Source organism: Nuphar pumila, chromosome 1 (genome assembly GCF_984573655.1).
Source record: "Nuphar pumila chromosome 1, dmNupPumi1.hap1.1, whole genome shotgun sequence".
In the NCBI taxonomy this organism is placed as follows: domain Eukaryota; kingdom Viridiplantae; phylum Streptophyta; class Magnoliopsida; order Nymphaeales; family Nymphaeaceae; genus Nuphar; species Nuphar pumila.
In genome coordinates this window covers 26064931-26081013 of record NC_143249.1, presented here as the reverse complement: position 1 = coordinate 26081013, position 16083 = coordinate 26064931, and the positions used below count along the sequence as shown (strand labels likewise).

General features: G+C 38.0%; 1 protein-coding gene across 1 annotated transcript; it reads right to left on the bottom strand.

Moving 5' to 3' along the window:
• Positions 1-5885: 5885 nt before the first annotated feature.
• Positions 5886-9127, bottom strand: LOC149848441 (B-box zinc finger protein 22-like). Its single transcript, XM_090011513.1, has 2 exons — positions 8069-9127; positions 5886-6909 (listed from the first exon to the last, which is right to left on the bottom strand). The coding sequence occupies exons 1-2, from the start codon at positions 8249-8251 to the stop codon at positions 6511-6513; spliced, it is 582 nt and encodes a 193-aa protein (XP_089867639.1). The 5' UTR covers positions 8252-9127; the 3' UTR covers positions 5886-6510.
• Positions 9128-16083: the final 6956 nt, after the last annotated feature.

Below are 16083 nucleotides of genomic sequence, written 5' to 3'. Positions count from 1 at the left end.
ATGAGGACTCACCGAAGAAGGTTGAAGATATATGAGACCATATGAAAGAGTGTCTTCAATATATCTAAGAATCCTTTTTACCGCTTCCATATGATGCATCTGAGGTTTATGCATAAATTGAGATTCTTGATTCACTAAGAAAGATAAATCTGTAAGGTAAGATACTGTAAGGCACTAACAATGCTTCGATATTATTTAGGTTCAAAAAAATCAGTATCATCCGAAGAACTATGACCCAATTGAGTTGGAATAGCCATGGGAGTGAGTACAGGTTTGCATGCCAGCATTCCACTGCGATGTAGTATGTCTCTAGCACACTTTTGCTATGAAAGAATAAGGCGATCTGATTGTTGATCCACCTGCACACCCAAGAAAAACTGAACAGGGCTCAGATCCTTCATGTGAAATTGACTATGAAGAATGAATTTAAACTGACTAATCTTGGCATGACTGCTACTTTTGATGACTGTATCATCTATATAAACCAAGATGATTGTGATCGCAGATTTGTCATGATGCACAAATAGGGAGTAATCACAATGACTGCGCTCAAAACCAAGAGAACGAACAACAATGTTGAATGTATCAAACCATGCCCGTGAAGCCTGTTTTAGGCTATATATAGCCTTGTTTAGTCTGAGAACAATGTTGTGAGCATCTCCCTTAGGATAGCAAGGAGGATGCTCCATATATACTTCTTCACACAAATCACCATGGGCAAAAACATTTTTAACATCTAACCGAAATAAATCTCATCAATTAGATATGACTAGAGACAAAACAATACAAATCATTCCTATGTGAATAACTGGACTAAAGGTTTCATCAAAATCGAGTCCATGTTTCTGAGTATAATTTTTAACTACTAACCTAACTTTAAAGCGCTCAATGCTATCATCAGATTTACGTTTAATTTTGTACACCCAATGATAGCCTACCACATTTTTATTTGCTGGTCGAGGAACTATTTTTCATGTATTGCACACATGAAGGGTTGTGATTTCTTTATTTATAGCATCAGTCCATCGTGGATGAAAACTAGCTTCAACAAAAGATTGGGGCTTTTGAAAATCATAAAGTGATGCAGCATATACCTGAAAGTCCAAAGAGAATAACTCATAACTCACCCATTTATCAGGAGGACATTGAACCCTGCTGGACATGCGAGTAGGGTGAGGCTGCTGCTGAACGAAGCCAACTTCTACTGCATTATTGGATGATTAAGATGGGAAACTACTAGTAAGCTGATTGGTGGTATTACCCTCAACCAATGAGAGAGGTTCTATAATCTAATCAGAAGTGTAAGTAGTGGGCCGAAATGGTTTGGTAGTTTATTTGCTATATTTTTCAAACTGTTATCCACCTTATCTGTTGTAGACCTTTTTAAAAATTTGAAAATGCGGTTGTTCTTCATGTACTGGCTGAGTATAGACCAAGTCCTAAATGTCATTCGTAGATTTAAATTGTATGTTGAAACTTAATTTTCTTGAAAAATCTTAACCTTACGGAGTGATGGTGGTGGTGAGTTCATGTTCACTCAGTTCACACATTTTTTACTTGATAACGACATTCAATGTGAGTTGAGTTTTCCAAGGACATCTCAACAAAATGGTGTGACTGAACGAAAACATTGCCATATTGTAGAGACTGCCTTGACCATGATGTATGATGTTAATCTCAAGTCTTACCCATGGTCGGAGGCCTTCCACACAATAGTTTATTTGATAAACAAAATGCCTCTATCCAACCTTGGAGGTGAGTTATCATATTTTTTGTTGTACAGATCATACTCTAATTATTCTTGGTTACGTGCATATGAATGTTGATGCTTTTTTCATATTGATAGCACGATGCAAAATAAATTATCTCTCAGAGCCATCATGTGTCAATTCATTGGGTATGACGAAGAATACATGGGATATAGATGCTTTGATCATGCTGCCAACAAGGTTCTTATCTCTCGTCATGTTGTTTTTAATGAAGATGTTTGTGGGGTTGCCTCATCTGAAATAATTAATAATTCATTTTATTCATTTTTGCCTTCATTTACACCACAAATAAAGTTGCTGCTAATAGGAAATATATTCAAGTGAAACGAGTAAAATCATTTATGAAAATCACATAATACTTGGATTTGGATAAGGATATAACCGGGGAAGGTCCCCAAACATCAGAGTGAATCAATTCGAAAGAGTTCAGCACGAGAGAGTTTATCTGAATCTTCTGTTACATGGTGTGCAACTCCTAAGTCCATAATCTAGCCTTGTGAGGGAGTGCCTGAAGAAGGTTCAGCTAAAGGTTGGAAGTGCATGTTGGCAGCCCATGGATTTTCAACAGGATTATGGTTATATTGAAAGTTCAACTGACCAAAACCAATAATAAGTGCATCTAAATCATGAGAACTTGTGACTGAAGAAGGATAAGTATTGAGAGGAACTTAATGAGCTTGAACAAAATTCGTTGGAGCATGTGGACTTGATTCAGATGGTGCGAATGCTGGGGAAGCAACTGCAAGAGCCCTAACACAAGCAGGAATCAGTATCGTGGGTGGCTGATAAGTAGGAACATATCGCAAATAACAATTGGAAGACATATGACCCTTCCACATATTTGACATACCAAATTCGCTTGATTAGTAGAAGAAGAGGGAATATGAAGTATGCCACGACCACCAGAATTGTGTCCATGGCCACATCCTCTTCCTCGAGAGGTGTTGAAAGAATATGTTGCAATCATTACATCATGACTCACTTCATCTTTCGGGGATCAAAATGATATGTTAAACATCGCTTCATATTCCAATAACATAGTACACAACCAATCAAAAGGCGGGTGAGGAACTGTACTAGTATAAACTATGATAAATATATTATATTCCTACCCAAGGCCTCTAACAGGTTTTGAACATATATCATTAGTTGGCAATGGAGAGCCTATGACTGCAAGCTGATCCACCAAAACCTTGATCTTGTTGAGATATTCAGCAATATATGAATCTCCCTATTTTAGATCTGCGAATTCTGCCTTCCACTGGTAAATTCTGTGAGTAGAAATCTCTTTGTACCATTTATTCAAAGTATCTCATAACTCTTTTGGTAGAACTCTAGATGAAATGTGAAGAACTTCACAAGAGAGAGTGGTTGTGATGAAAGCTACGACTGATTGGTTATTCCTGTGCCACATGATAAAATTTGAAATTTTTACCATGTTTTTGGAGGCTTTTGCTGCACTTTTATTATGTTCTGAGATTGTTTTGGGAACAAACTTTTAGGGTACTGAGATTGACCCATCAAGGTGCCTCATCAGATCATGACTGTTGAGGAAAGGGATAATTTGTTTCTTCTAGGTAATGAAATTGGAAGAATCAAGTTCCTCAGTGACTAGGTGATTAAGAAAAGAAGCATTGATTGTGTCCATCAAAGAAATGAAAGAAAGAAAAGAAATGAGTAACAAAAATAATAAATGATTGATTGACAAAATAGATAGTCTGCACTCTGCGACGATAAATCAGAAGAAATCAGAGAATAATCTCTGGTAATATTGATGCACAGAAGAGTCCAATAACTGATAACATATGCATATAAGGACAAAGCCTATATGTATATTTTAAGTCTATGAGCCCCCCTTTTTTTATTAGGAAGGATACACGTAAGAGCAGATCTGGTGTGATGGTGAAAACCAGAATCATGTCAGATCTGATATAACGTGAGATATAGAGGGAGACAATCGAATATGATATGATGATGAAAATCAGAATCACATCAGATATGATCTGGTCTGAAAATTAAGAAAAGATGCAATAAAAGAAAAGAAAAGAAATGACTTTAGAATCAAGAAACTAAAAAATGAGAAAGGAGAAATATAAGTCTAATTAGGAAGAAAGGAAAACTTTGTAAGGAGATAAAATAAGATCTACAGTGATTTGAAAGAAAATTAGATCTAACGTGATCTGACAGAAAAAAGAACCCCTCTTTTTTTTTGGGATTTAACAAAGAAGAATATGAAAAAAGATATCAAATCATTTTTTTTTAGATCGATTTGATTGATATCAGATTTAGCAAAAATTTTAATTTGAAATATTGAATCTGATTGACAACAGATCTGATAAAAGGAAAGAAGTAAGATCTGCATTTCTGAGGAAGAAGAGAGATTTGCAGTCCGGATCGATGAGGGTTACCTCTTATGGCTGCTATGATACCATGTGATATTTTTTGGAGATCTGTCCTTGCATAACACAAACAAGAAGAAGAAAAGCATGAGAGAGAGAGAGGACATGACATGACATGACGTCTCATCCTAACTGGGTGACGGCCTTAGATATATATTGGTATGTTACAGTTTACAATAATTACAATAATGCCATAATGCATATCGGGTCTGGATATGGATCCAAAACACATGAATATCAATATCATTCTAACACTATTCTAACAGTGGAGGCATCGAGGCCTTGCTTGACCTCGTGGACGCTCGGCATCCTTGGATTCTGACGTCGGGTCATCCTTGGTGCCACCAGTGAAAGCGACCCTTTTGTGAGCTTTAAAGAGGGCTTTTGCTTATGGATTCATTACCCTCCTACAAGTTTCCTCACGTTGTATGGTCCAACAAACGTCGTTGAATCGCAACAGCTCTCGGGACATGAGGATTTGACTCCTCTATGTTGTTGTAGTCATGTTCTACACCAGCAAGAGTTTTGAACACCTTATCTTTCTCGGTGCGTTTTCTGATGGTCTCCACGTCAATGGCACACAGTTTTTTTTGTCAATGAAAATAGGGAACAATTTGCTGAAAAACCGTCTAATGATTAGAAAAATTCAGTCTAGACTGAAAACTCTTATCAAAATTCGAATTTTCTTTTTAAATATAGAATTAAACCACTACATATCCCTCTCCAAGCTTTGCATACTCAAGTCAAAACACTTCCAACTTCATATCCAAACACAATTTACAGCAAAAAACGACAGATTTATAGCTAGGTCTACTGGGAAATCTAATTCTTGACTTGAAGACTATGAACTGTGTATCAGTTACTGTAAAACACAAATTTTGAGCTCAATTTGCATGATCCGAACTTGATTTTCAAGATCAGATCACTCACTCTGATACGAGGTTCAAATGAGTTGATTCAACTTAGATCTAATCAATTTTACCAATGAAATTAAATCTACTAACCTTAAAGAATGGAACAACCGATTTTCTTCGCTCTAGACACGATCAACCATCAATTTTGATCAATTCTTCACTTGATCAACTCTAGCATTTCAGTTTCTCCTAAACACTAGATCTCTAAGAGTTTAAGAACCGCAACAAGCTCTAGCATGAGAATTGCCGTTTTTCTGAGTTTTTTTTTTCATAACCGCCCCTACCTTAAGAATGATACACAAAAACATCACCATCATATTCAATTTCCCAAAATCATCCTTACGTTTCAAAATCTAGGACAAAGGCATTCTTCCATCATCGAAAAGGATGGTTTGGGATTTGCCTTAAAAGGGAGAAACGATTATGGAAAAAAAACTTCCATGGTGAAACACGAGATTCGGTATATGATTGTTCAGAAAATTTTCTAGAACTTCCACGGGATTCTAGGACAAAACTTAACAGTTGAGAATGGATCAAGGTTAGGTACCATGCGTCCCCTTTACCATTAAAAGTTAGAAGATAGAAGCGGTTTCATGGATTTAAGCATAAAATCTCTTTTTTTACCGACTTCAATATAATCGTGGTACGGACATATGCTGAATAATCCAATTTGAAATTAAACTTAAAAAATATCTTCTCAATGGATCTGTCCTTTTATTCAGCAGATTGGTGGTACTGTGCAGCTACAGTCGAAGAGAAGCAAAATGAAGAAATGCAAGACACCATCATCTTCACCCAATCCCTTGGAAGAAGACACCTTGAGAACATCTCTTTACATCAAACAGATTGCTGCTGCTGATGCTAACGCCAACATCACATTCGACGATCCGAATATATGAGCGATAGCCATGTTCAAAGCAACAGAATTGGCATCAACAACAAAAATGAAACAGAGAGATGTACAAAGCATGCTGCATTTCAATTAGGTGGCATCTGGAGAGGTTGCACATCGCCATCCCCAACTTATCTCCTTGCTCACAAGTCCATTAGTGGGGGGCCAAAAGGATCGAGTGAAGATCAAAGTCTAGATGTTAGCAACGAAGTCCAAGAGTTAAGGCCATCACAGGAGCATGTACGAATTCATTAATGCCTGCTGCATCGTCCTGTGTCCATTGAGTTGGAGCTTCTTTACCGTTGTGAGAAATCTGAACACAGATGCTGATAACGCAAACGGGCGAAGGTTTCCAGGAAATCTAAAATGAATGGTGCGGAACATATTGAAGGTGAACACAGATAGAAGAAAGCTGGTAGTGACACGCATAATAGAAGAAGAGGCAAAGGAAGAAGTGTTTTCCTGTTGGTCTGAGATTTAGATGAGATCTGCTCTTGTGCTCTGCTCTCTTACTACTGTTGTGCTCGACCGATAACCTAGGAAGAACTGAATTCCGGGAAGCCAACAAAGAAACCATCGTTATGCTCGTGTTCTGACGGAGATGTGGTGGTGGTGAGCATCATCTCATCGAAAGGCCAGTGTGGTGGTGGGAATCCCGTCATCATCTCACCAGAAAAATGGGTGGTATCCTTCTCATCAGACGAACCGCCGCGTTGCTTCCTCTGGGAAGCTGAGACCAGTGGCTCAGCAGAGGAGGAGTCGGCTGGTGCGGGCGACGCCGCTGGATTGTTGGGCTGATGTAGTCCGACCTTCACCCCAGTGACTAAGAATCTCTGGTGGGAAGAGACGTAAGGAGTGGCCATGTGTATGGACACATCGCACTGCCTGCACAGCAATGCTCTGTCCTCCAGACAGAAGAAATACCCCGCCTTCTCCTGCACATACATTACATTTGGCAAAACCAAGAAAAAAAAAGCAGGAATACAAGTGTGTTACTTAATTATCACCATCAGGTTTAACACCAAATTAACGCTACTAGGAGACGAAATGGATATGAGAAGCCATGTGTGATGCAGAAGAGAAAGCGAGTGTTAAAAAGTAGAACAAAGTCAGAAGTAGGATACAGTTATGACACGATTTTGCAGAAGCATGAGAAACGAAAAAAGAAACACATAGGAAGCACTACAAAGTGGGGGCGAAAGCAAATATGGAATGAAGTGAAAGAAGTACAGAATGATATAAAATCAACATGTAAGCTTGTTATAAAAAGAATTGCCCGAATTATTGGTGTGGAGCTTTTTTCCTTATCAAGCCAAAGCTGTATCCTGTATGTGTGTTGTTGGGTCATGTGTGCCAGCTTCATTCTTATTTCATCATACCATTTTACTTGGATTATGGATGCTCAACTAATCAAAAGATGCATGAATCATAGTTACCGAAAGTTTTTTGCTATAAGGGGAAGCTCACTTTCAGTGTTTCAAAAGTGAGAAACTTCTCCTTTTGCCGAAAGGAGGGAAAGTTTTAGGAATCTGGCTTTTCTTTAGTGGAAAGCCCGTTTATCTCAGACTCGGATAATTTTTTTTGGTTGATCTGTTTTACTCTACTGGTCTGATGGTACCAGTAAGCAGTAACAATACCAGGCAAAACAGGGCAGGCGGATGAAGGATCAGCTCACCACCAACAACCAATTTAGGCAGGGCGACCCTTAAGTCATCTACAGCTACAGTAAAACTGACTAGGTGTTTGTGATGTCATCGAGCTTAAAATGCATAAGAAAGCAAAACGCCCCAAATGAGGAGAAGACGCCGTTTGTACGACTGTAAGAGAGAGAGAGAGAGAGAGAGAGAGAGAGAGAGAGAGAGAGAGAGAGAGAGAGACTCCCTTTGGACTTTGTATGTTGATACACCAGAACAAGACAAGCCTTATTGTTGGAGACGCTTCTTTTTCTGATTGTAAAGGAGAGAGAGAGGCTAAGACTGGAAGAAGATTGAAGGGATGGGCAGACCGGCATCTATAATCAAAACCAGTGCACAAGAAGAAACAGAGGAGGAGATGATTTTTGAAGATTCACAAAGAGAAAAAATAATCTCATACCTGGCAGATGTCGCACTTGGGTATCTGAGAGGAAGGATTAAGCAAGGGCACGCGCTGGTGCTTGCCGGCGAGCTTGTTAGCGGCGTGAACCTTGCCGTCGCAATCCCAGCACAAGGCCGCCTCATCCGCGCAGCACAGAACCGTCGCCTCTGCCTTCTCACAAACGTCGCACTGTATCTTCATTCTTTCTCTCTCTCTCTCTCTCTCACCCAAGTCGTGCCGGGCTCCTTGGCCGAACCATACACGACTGAAACGGATTTTTCTATGTTTCTTCACTCTTGCTTCCCAAAAAAGCTAGAAAGTTCCGGCAATGCGCCAAAACATCCGGCAACACACTGAAATATCTTGGGAGGGAAGGGAAAGCCTGGGTGCGAAGAATAAAATAACAAATAAAAGACGAAAAAAAGTAGGCCCGCTATTAGGAGGAAGCCATGATGATATTTAAGGTCCGGCGCAAAGTCGGCAAGAGCGAAGAGATATTTTGTTGCTAGTGATTCTAGAACATGTGACTACTAACTAATTCTACCAAACCACTCCTTGCTCCCTGCTTGTTGATATACATATATATATATATATATATATATCAAATCCAACGAAATGCTAAAAAATAGTAAAGAAGCTTTGGGTTTAGGTTTAAGATTCGGCTCCACTCGGTCTGATTTGGTTTCGTCATGATCAAGTTGCACTATTGATTTATCTTTTAATAAAACTTTTCCTTATCTCGAAAAAAAAAAATGAAACATAAACATAGTAATAAAAACACACTAGGACTAGGATGACAGTAGACCAGAGGAGAATGGGGCCCTGCCCTCGCTCCGTTTGGACTGGGGATTGAGGACATGAAACAGGAATGATGGTTAAAATCAAAACCCGTGCTAAGATGAACTTATAACCTTTTGCTCCAGCCCCACTTCACTCGTCTCTAATCTCTGTTAAAGAAATTACTATATGTGTATATAACCCAACCTAAAATCCTTTCTCGAATCTCTTCCTCTCCCTTTTTGCCTATTTTCTCTTATCTCCTTCCAATGGTGGAAGACAAAAGATTGAGAAAACGGGGCCTTGTCTTAATAGAGAATAGATAATAGAAAATGGATGTTACAATCAAAACCCATGCAAGGATGAAGGCAAGAATAAAAGGCAAAATTTTGAGATGGGGCAGGGTTTAGAGACCGTATCTCCCGCCCCCACCTGGTCCACTGCCCCCATCCCTAACGCACGAAGGTGGATCATCTTGTCAATTTAAGTGAGTTACTTTCCCAACGCCAAGGGGTCTCTTGTTTTGACGTGTGTTGGTGTTGGTTTTGGTGTTTGGTGAAACCAGCTGGCTGGGTTGGCCCCCATTATTCTTCTTATTGCTGGTGGTCCCGGACAGGTTGAGAGCTTGACCAACTGCGGGGCAGGCATGGGCTCATCTCTCTCTCTCTGTCAAGACCTTTTTAAATACGTGTACCACCCAAATTGAGCCGTTTGAATGCACAAATTTGAACCACGTTATAAAATACTGCCCAGGAAAAGAAAAATGATTTCTTAATGACCAGAGGACCCCACGACGGTTGCCAGTAGCGCTATGCCTTCCGTCTTCATACTCTTTTATTGGGTCAAGTCATATCCATCCTTTGGCATAGTATGGGTTAATCCTAAGCTGTTCCTAGCCATCTGAACTGCAAGATTAGCCCACATAAAAATAAAAAATGTGGACAAATCCTAGCCATTGACTGAACATATAGGATTAAACATATGGTGAAACCCATCATTTGTGAAATGACGATATCCATACTCGATGTCAATCACTCATATTTTGTCTCTTGTAATTAAATAAGTCTATGAAAGGTATTTTGGTCATTAGAGATACTTTAATATGAGAACTGAAAATATGATAAAAAATGTGAACGGCTGTTTTCATGGATTTTTTTTTTCTTTTCTCTTGAATCTATCCATTATCCATATGGATGTGATCTACATGTTTGGTTTTATAAGAACCCGCTCTTGAATCATCTAATTTTTTATGCATAAACAAGACTTTTTAAAGCTTTAAAATCAATAGCTCGTAATCTTCATAATTATTCAAGCATTAAAAAACAACATTTTTCACAAAAAATAGCCCATTCAAGGATTGATTCCTAGCAAATTCACCATGCCAAGCACATCCACATGGTTGGATTTGCACAAAAAGTGTTGAAAATGCTCATATTTCTAATGACTCTTGGTCATTAAGTCTTATTGATATTGGAGAGCAAATGCAGGTTGTTCTAATGCTTATATGTTTAGAAGTGACTTTTGCTCATTCTACGACATGTGAGATAAAAAAGTTTTTGTCTCATATCCATGTCCTACGGCTCATAAGTGATTTTAAGAGTGTTTCAAATCCGATCATGTGAGACTACATTGTAGTGTCTCTTTTGATAAGATAGTTTTTCTTTGGATTGAAAAGGTAAGGTTGTTGATCTTTTGAGGTGGTGTTTTTCTTTGGATTGAAAAGGTAAGGTTGCTATCTTTTATTTTGTAAACTCCTTGTCATCTTTTTATTAACAGTAAAATCTTGATTATGGTTGAACTATTTAAATATCTTGCAGTTTTTTTTTTTTTTGCAAATTTGTCCCTCCATTATATATAGTTGATTTGCAAAGTAGTTTCTATCTTTTGCTATTTTGCAAATCAGTATGGACTGTTTCATTAACCTTTGCAAATCAATCCTTAAAGTTAAACAGCTGTTAGCTTTCCTAACTGTAACTGTTAAAGGGCAGATAGATCCACAAGTTTGCCCATACAAGAAGACCAATTTGCAAAATGTGAATAAGGTAGAGTGAGGGGCATCTTGGTGACGAGTTAACCCCTGGTCAAACTAACAGCTATTGACAAAGTGACCAATTTGCAAAATGGCAAAAGGCAGGAACTATTTTGCAAAATGATTAATTAAAAGGCAGGGACCATTTTGCTAAAAAAAACCTATATTAAAGTTTGTGCCGCTTGTTTTTTTCTATTTTACTATCGCTATCGTGTGCATGCATTTTGAAATGCTTTTGTGGTTGCTTGAATTAATTAGTTCTTATTACAATTGATTTGAGTCATGATCACATTAATGGTCTCCCTCTTTCATTATGAAAAAGAAAACATGGTAGATCATCATGTCTTTTATTGGTTGAAGCCAAATACCATGATTGGAATGAGGTAGATCAGGTGAAATCACATTGCAGGCTGAAAGTGTGCCACTACATCTGACCACCTCCCATCTAAGGGATATATAGCTTGTGAGGTTCAATAGTAAGATGGAGGGTGGTCAGTTGCAACGAGATGCTTTCAGTGTCCAATGTGATTGTTACACCTGATCAACCCTAACTTGAAATGATGATTCCATGAAGCTTTCTCCAGGCACATACATGTTAGTTTCTGATGCAGGCGCAGAGCAACTAGCATTTGGGTCTAAGAGATCTGTTTGGATATAGTTTTTAGTTTAAGTTTTTTTGAGTTTATATTTATTTTTTTGAAACTTAATTATATAATAGATCCATCTCAAATCCAGTTTAGGATTAGGGTTTCTTATGTTCACTATGAATGCTGATTATGGGGATTTTGTGGGTTAGATTGGTTGTGATCTCTTTTTTTTTTCCTCAAAGTCTAAACTTATATCTTTCTCTTCTAGTTCCTTTTTATTATTGTTATTTACATTTATTTAATTGAATTTTTAGTTTTGTTAGCATAATTTTATTGAGGATGTATCAATTTTGGTATCAGAGCAAAGGCCAATTTGCTAAGTTCTGCAATGACAGAACACGAAGAGCGACTGGGAGGACTTGGTAGACGGATGGAGGCCAATACATGCAAGCTATATAAGAGGACTATAGTTTTGCATAAGTGAGATCAAAAGACAGATGAACACAATGGCAGGAGACCTCAAAAAAAAAGGATTATGGATCGAATCGATGGTGGGGTTGAAAGAGCAATTTATGCAAATGATGACAGGTAAGCACTGGAAGAGCGAATATCGTAAAAGATAGAAGAACACATGATGCAAAAGATTGAATCGTTAGAAAAAACATACAAAATATGAGAGAGCTATTGAACGAGATGCTACACGCCCCCAAAGCTTCAGAAGAAATCTATGTTGATGTATTTAGCCACAAGTAAACTTTATAAAAAAGTACATTGATGATGGATGCAGACAGTCATTATGCACTCTAATGGAGCGGGTCTTAACAACTCATTGGCAAGCATAGGAATGTTGAAACACAAGTCTGAGTCTACTTTGTGATTCATCTTGAGCATGACTGAATCGGCCTCAAATTAGGGGCAGCAAGGGAAGCCTACCCAAGACCTCATCTCTGTCGCCATCTGCCTGTACGGCATCCTATCAGAAGGTAGAACAAATTTGGATCAAATTATTTATAATTGAACCCGAGAGCATATGTAATTCGATTTTTTTATTAGAGCCCATATATTGCAAGTGGAATCATTTGATATTGTTTCACACCAACCATCTAGAAGCAGCTGCACCTGCATGCTTTCGGTATTCAAACCTACCACTAGCAGCTCCTTCAGATCAATTGAGATCTACATCTGCTAAAGATTGTATTACTTCCGTGGGTCTCAATGGTGAAGTGACATTGGAAGAAATGAAAGCAGCATCGGACTCAAGGGCGAGTCTTCTCCAATCCAAGGATAATGGTGGAGGAGTGAAAAAACTAATAATCTAAAAGGATACATTTGAAAGCGATAAAAATATAAGAAAAGTGATGCAAAATAGAAAACCTATATGAATTTTTTTGACCCTTCCAAAGAAGAGAAACTTTTTTGCAGAAAAGAGTTTTTTTTTAAAAAGTACATTTTAATAAGAAACATTGCTCCATGAGAGATGGAGGAATGTCTCTTACCAAAAGAATTTATTTTTACATCTCACCACCAACCATCTCACCATCACCACCACCACCACCACCATCCCTCTCCCCCATTTGGATCGTGCACTTTACATTTATAATTTTTTTTTATTTTAAAAAGTTATCAAATCTAAACTTCTCATAGGCAAACTTTTCTTTTCTTATGAAATTTTTTCTTGCATCCAAACCTACAGACAGTGCATCAGTTTCCAACGTAAATGATGCCAAGTCAATCAGTTAAAAACAGACTCATGCTTGATGGGTTGGATCCTGCCGGTTACGCCACGTGAGGCAGGGTCCCAAAAAGATACGTGGGTGGGTCCATGGGGGAGAGGGAAACGGCTCCTCACGTGATGCCCCTCGTGCCAGGGCGTGGGTATTGGGCCAGCTACAGGCATAGATACAGTGTACCGGTGACGTGGGTGGATGGCAGCGCCTCCCTCACTATGATATCAGTTTTAATGCATTGCTCCTGGATGCACAAACGCTGCTATCAATTCGTAGTAGTGAAAAAAGATTAGGTGCAATACGATTGCACTTGATCAACCTTCATCTCGGGGACAGTGTATGAGGGCTATCAGGTGCTTAATGCACAAAAAATTTTGTGCAATCATATTGCACCCGATCCGGACTCTTATTCGTATCGTCCTTATTTGTTGTTGTTGTTGTTGACATCACCCTTTTATTTCTTTTGATTTTTTTTTCTTCTTTTGTTTTTTCTCTTTAAATCCCTGCAATGCAAATGAGATAGTCACTTGGTTACACATGATATCACAATTGTTAAAGTGGGAGAAAAGAAACCCGTGAAGCAATTAAATTTACGTACAGAAAAAAAGTGATCGAACTTTCACTTATTGCATTCACCGGCCTACTTCTTTAATTTATGTTTCAAGTCATGCTTGGTCGCCTAAAACCATTCCAAAGATCATTGTTTAGCCAAACAACGTGGCTAAAATGACCTCGTTGTTGATTTGCTTAACAAAAGACCAAACATAACATAAGATGTGTTGTTTTTTAAGAAGAAGACAAAAATATAATTCTATGAAAATAGAATAAGGGCTCTAGAAACTTCAGGCTCTGACTGGGAACTGTTGGAATCAGTCCACCGGAGTGCAGCTGATGAATACCCACCATCAAGACTATTTTTTTTTATATTTACATGGAGAAACAGACACAGAATCCAGAGACCTAGCCGCGCTGGCTCTGCCTGCCTTTTGATGGGTACAGAGCCATAAGGTAGAATTTAAGTCTTTAAGCCAGGCTATCCAACCTTTTCTACAATTTCATCTGATATGTAATGCCACAAAAGTTAAAATAGGATGTACAATTTCACTTACGCAGTTATATCCCCTGTCGATAGGGGTTGGCTCCCAAGATCATTAACCTTTTCTACAGAAGTCCCAGTCATTAATAGCTGCAGGTTGCTTAACAGTTGTTTTGTCCATAAATGTTTGCTTAGAATATTAGCAACTGAATATAAGAGACTTTAGATGACAAGAAACCATCTGCCATATTTAACATACACCGTAATAGAACAAAGGCATAGGCATCAATCAATACATCTTAACAAACCAATATAGGCAGAGGGTTATATCAATATACCTTAACATACCAATATAACTGAAACATAAACAGCATCATAAGCAGTTTAAAATCCAGCACTGTGGAGCACTCAGTACAGAGAAAAGGTCATGCTGCAGTATTTTATCTTTTTATCTGATAGCTATAGTACATCTTTTATATATATTGTACCTGAAGAATTGGAGCAGAATGAAACCAAGACACTAGGCCGCCTTATCATCTATCAAGGTAGACATAGTTAACCATTACAAGGATATTGTTATGGCATGATTGTAATTTAAGAGACTCCATTCAATCAAGAAAAAATATAATCATATTCAAATGGCATCAATTGCAGCTCAGAACTTTGAATACAGTCCTCTGGCATGTACATACTTTGCTGAAAAAGGGTCAATTGAACACCAATTATAAAGGTTTGAAAACTAGCTCCTTCAAAAACCTACCAAGTACTAACTTGTGGCTCCTAGCCTGCATAATTGATATCACTGATGATAGAATACTTTGTATTTGCTCCATGGATGCTTTATCACCAGCTGCTCAACCTCTTAGCTTTCTAAGCACACAGAATGATTTGTTTTTCTCCATTCTGCCTTTACCCATCACAATTGCAATGGGTGCAAACCATATACGCTAAAATTCCCTCCACCTATAGCATTATTCCCAATGCGGTCAACAAAGTAACCAAACTGCAAAAATGATTCATTTGATCCATTTTGTTCAGAGAAAGAAATTCCACTACCACTATATGAAATACGAATGTCAAAATTTTCAATACCAAAACTGAAAGAAATATGAATAACTCATTCAGAGATATCAGTATCCCACGAATCTGAGGTCTCAACAATATAGAGAACAGCTGCATGCATGGCGTGTTAGAAAGAAATGAAAATGTCAATATAAAACTTGATTAAAGTCTAAATCAAAATTTGATTCTTAGTCAATATGAAGCTTACAACAATTTCATAGAAAATACACACGCCCAAAATGTATAGAAAGGGTGGTGTAGTTGATGCTCAGTAACCAAGAACTCTAATGATTAAACCAGTTATGCAAATGAGCTAATAAAGGCTCAAACAAAGGTTGCAAGGAATGAAATGAAACAATCTTGCAAAACTAAATTTGCAAAAGCCCATATCCAGCCTGAATCAAAGCAATGTTCAGGCTGCCACAAAATCACAACAAGATGGCAATCTAAATGCAGAAATTTTTAAAGATCGAGTTGGTACCTGAATCCCAGAAGCATAACTGATCCATCTATTCACAAGGGAGCTGAGGGAGAAAGAAATGATTCAGTACACTGTTACCTCAACTGCCAATGCTGACAAAATTCAATATGTACAAACATTTTTATTAAAGGGCAATATACAACAATTGCTCCAAATTAATGACTCTTGATTAAGACTACTATCTGTACAAACAAGTCACCTGCATACTTTTTAGAAATCAAAATAACTGGCAGCGTCTTCTCTTGACCTTCTGCCTTGACTGTTAAACCTGCACTCTTATACATATTCCTTTCTTGGTTCAAATACATAATGGCCTGATCATACACCATAAACA

Bases quoted from the DNA above. Each gene is read 5' to 3' on its own strand.
- LOC149848441 (XM_090011513.1), bottom strand. From the start codon at position 8,251: ATGAAGATACAGTGCGACGTTTGTGAGAAGGCAGAGGCGACGGTTCTG. The intron at 6,910-8,068 runs GTATGAGATTAT...ATGTATGTGCAG, and splicing joins CCAAGTGCGACATCTGCCAG to GAGAAGGCGGGGTATTTCTT.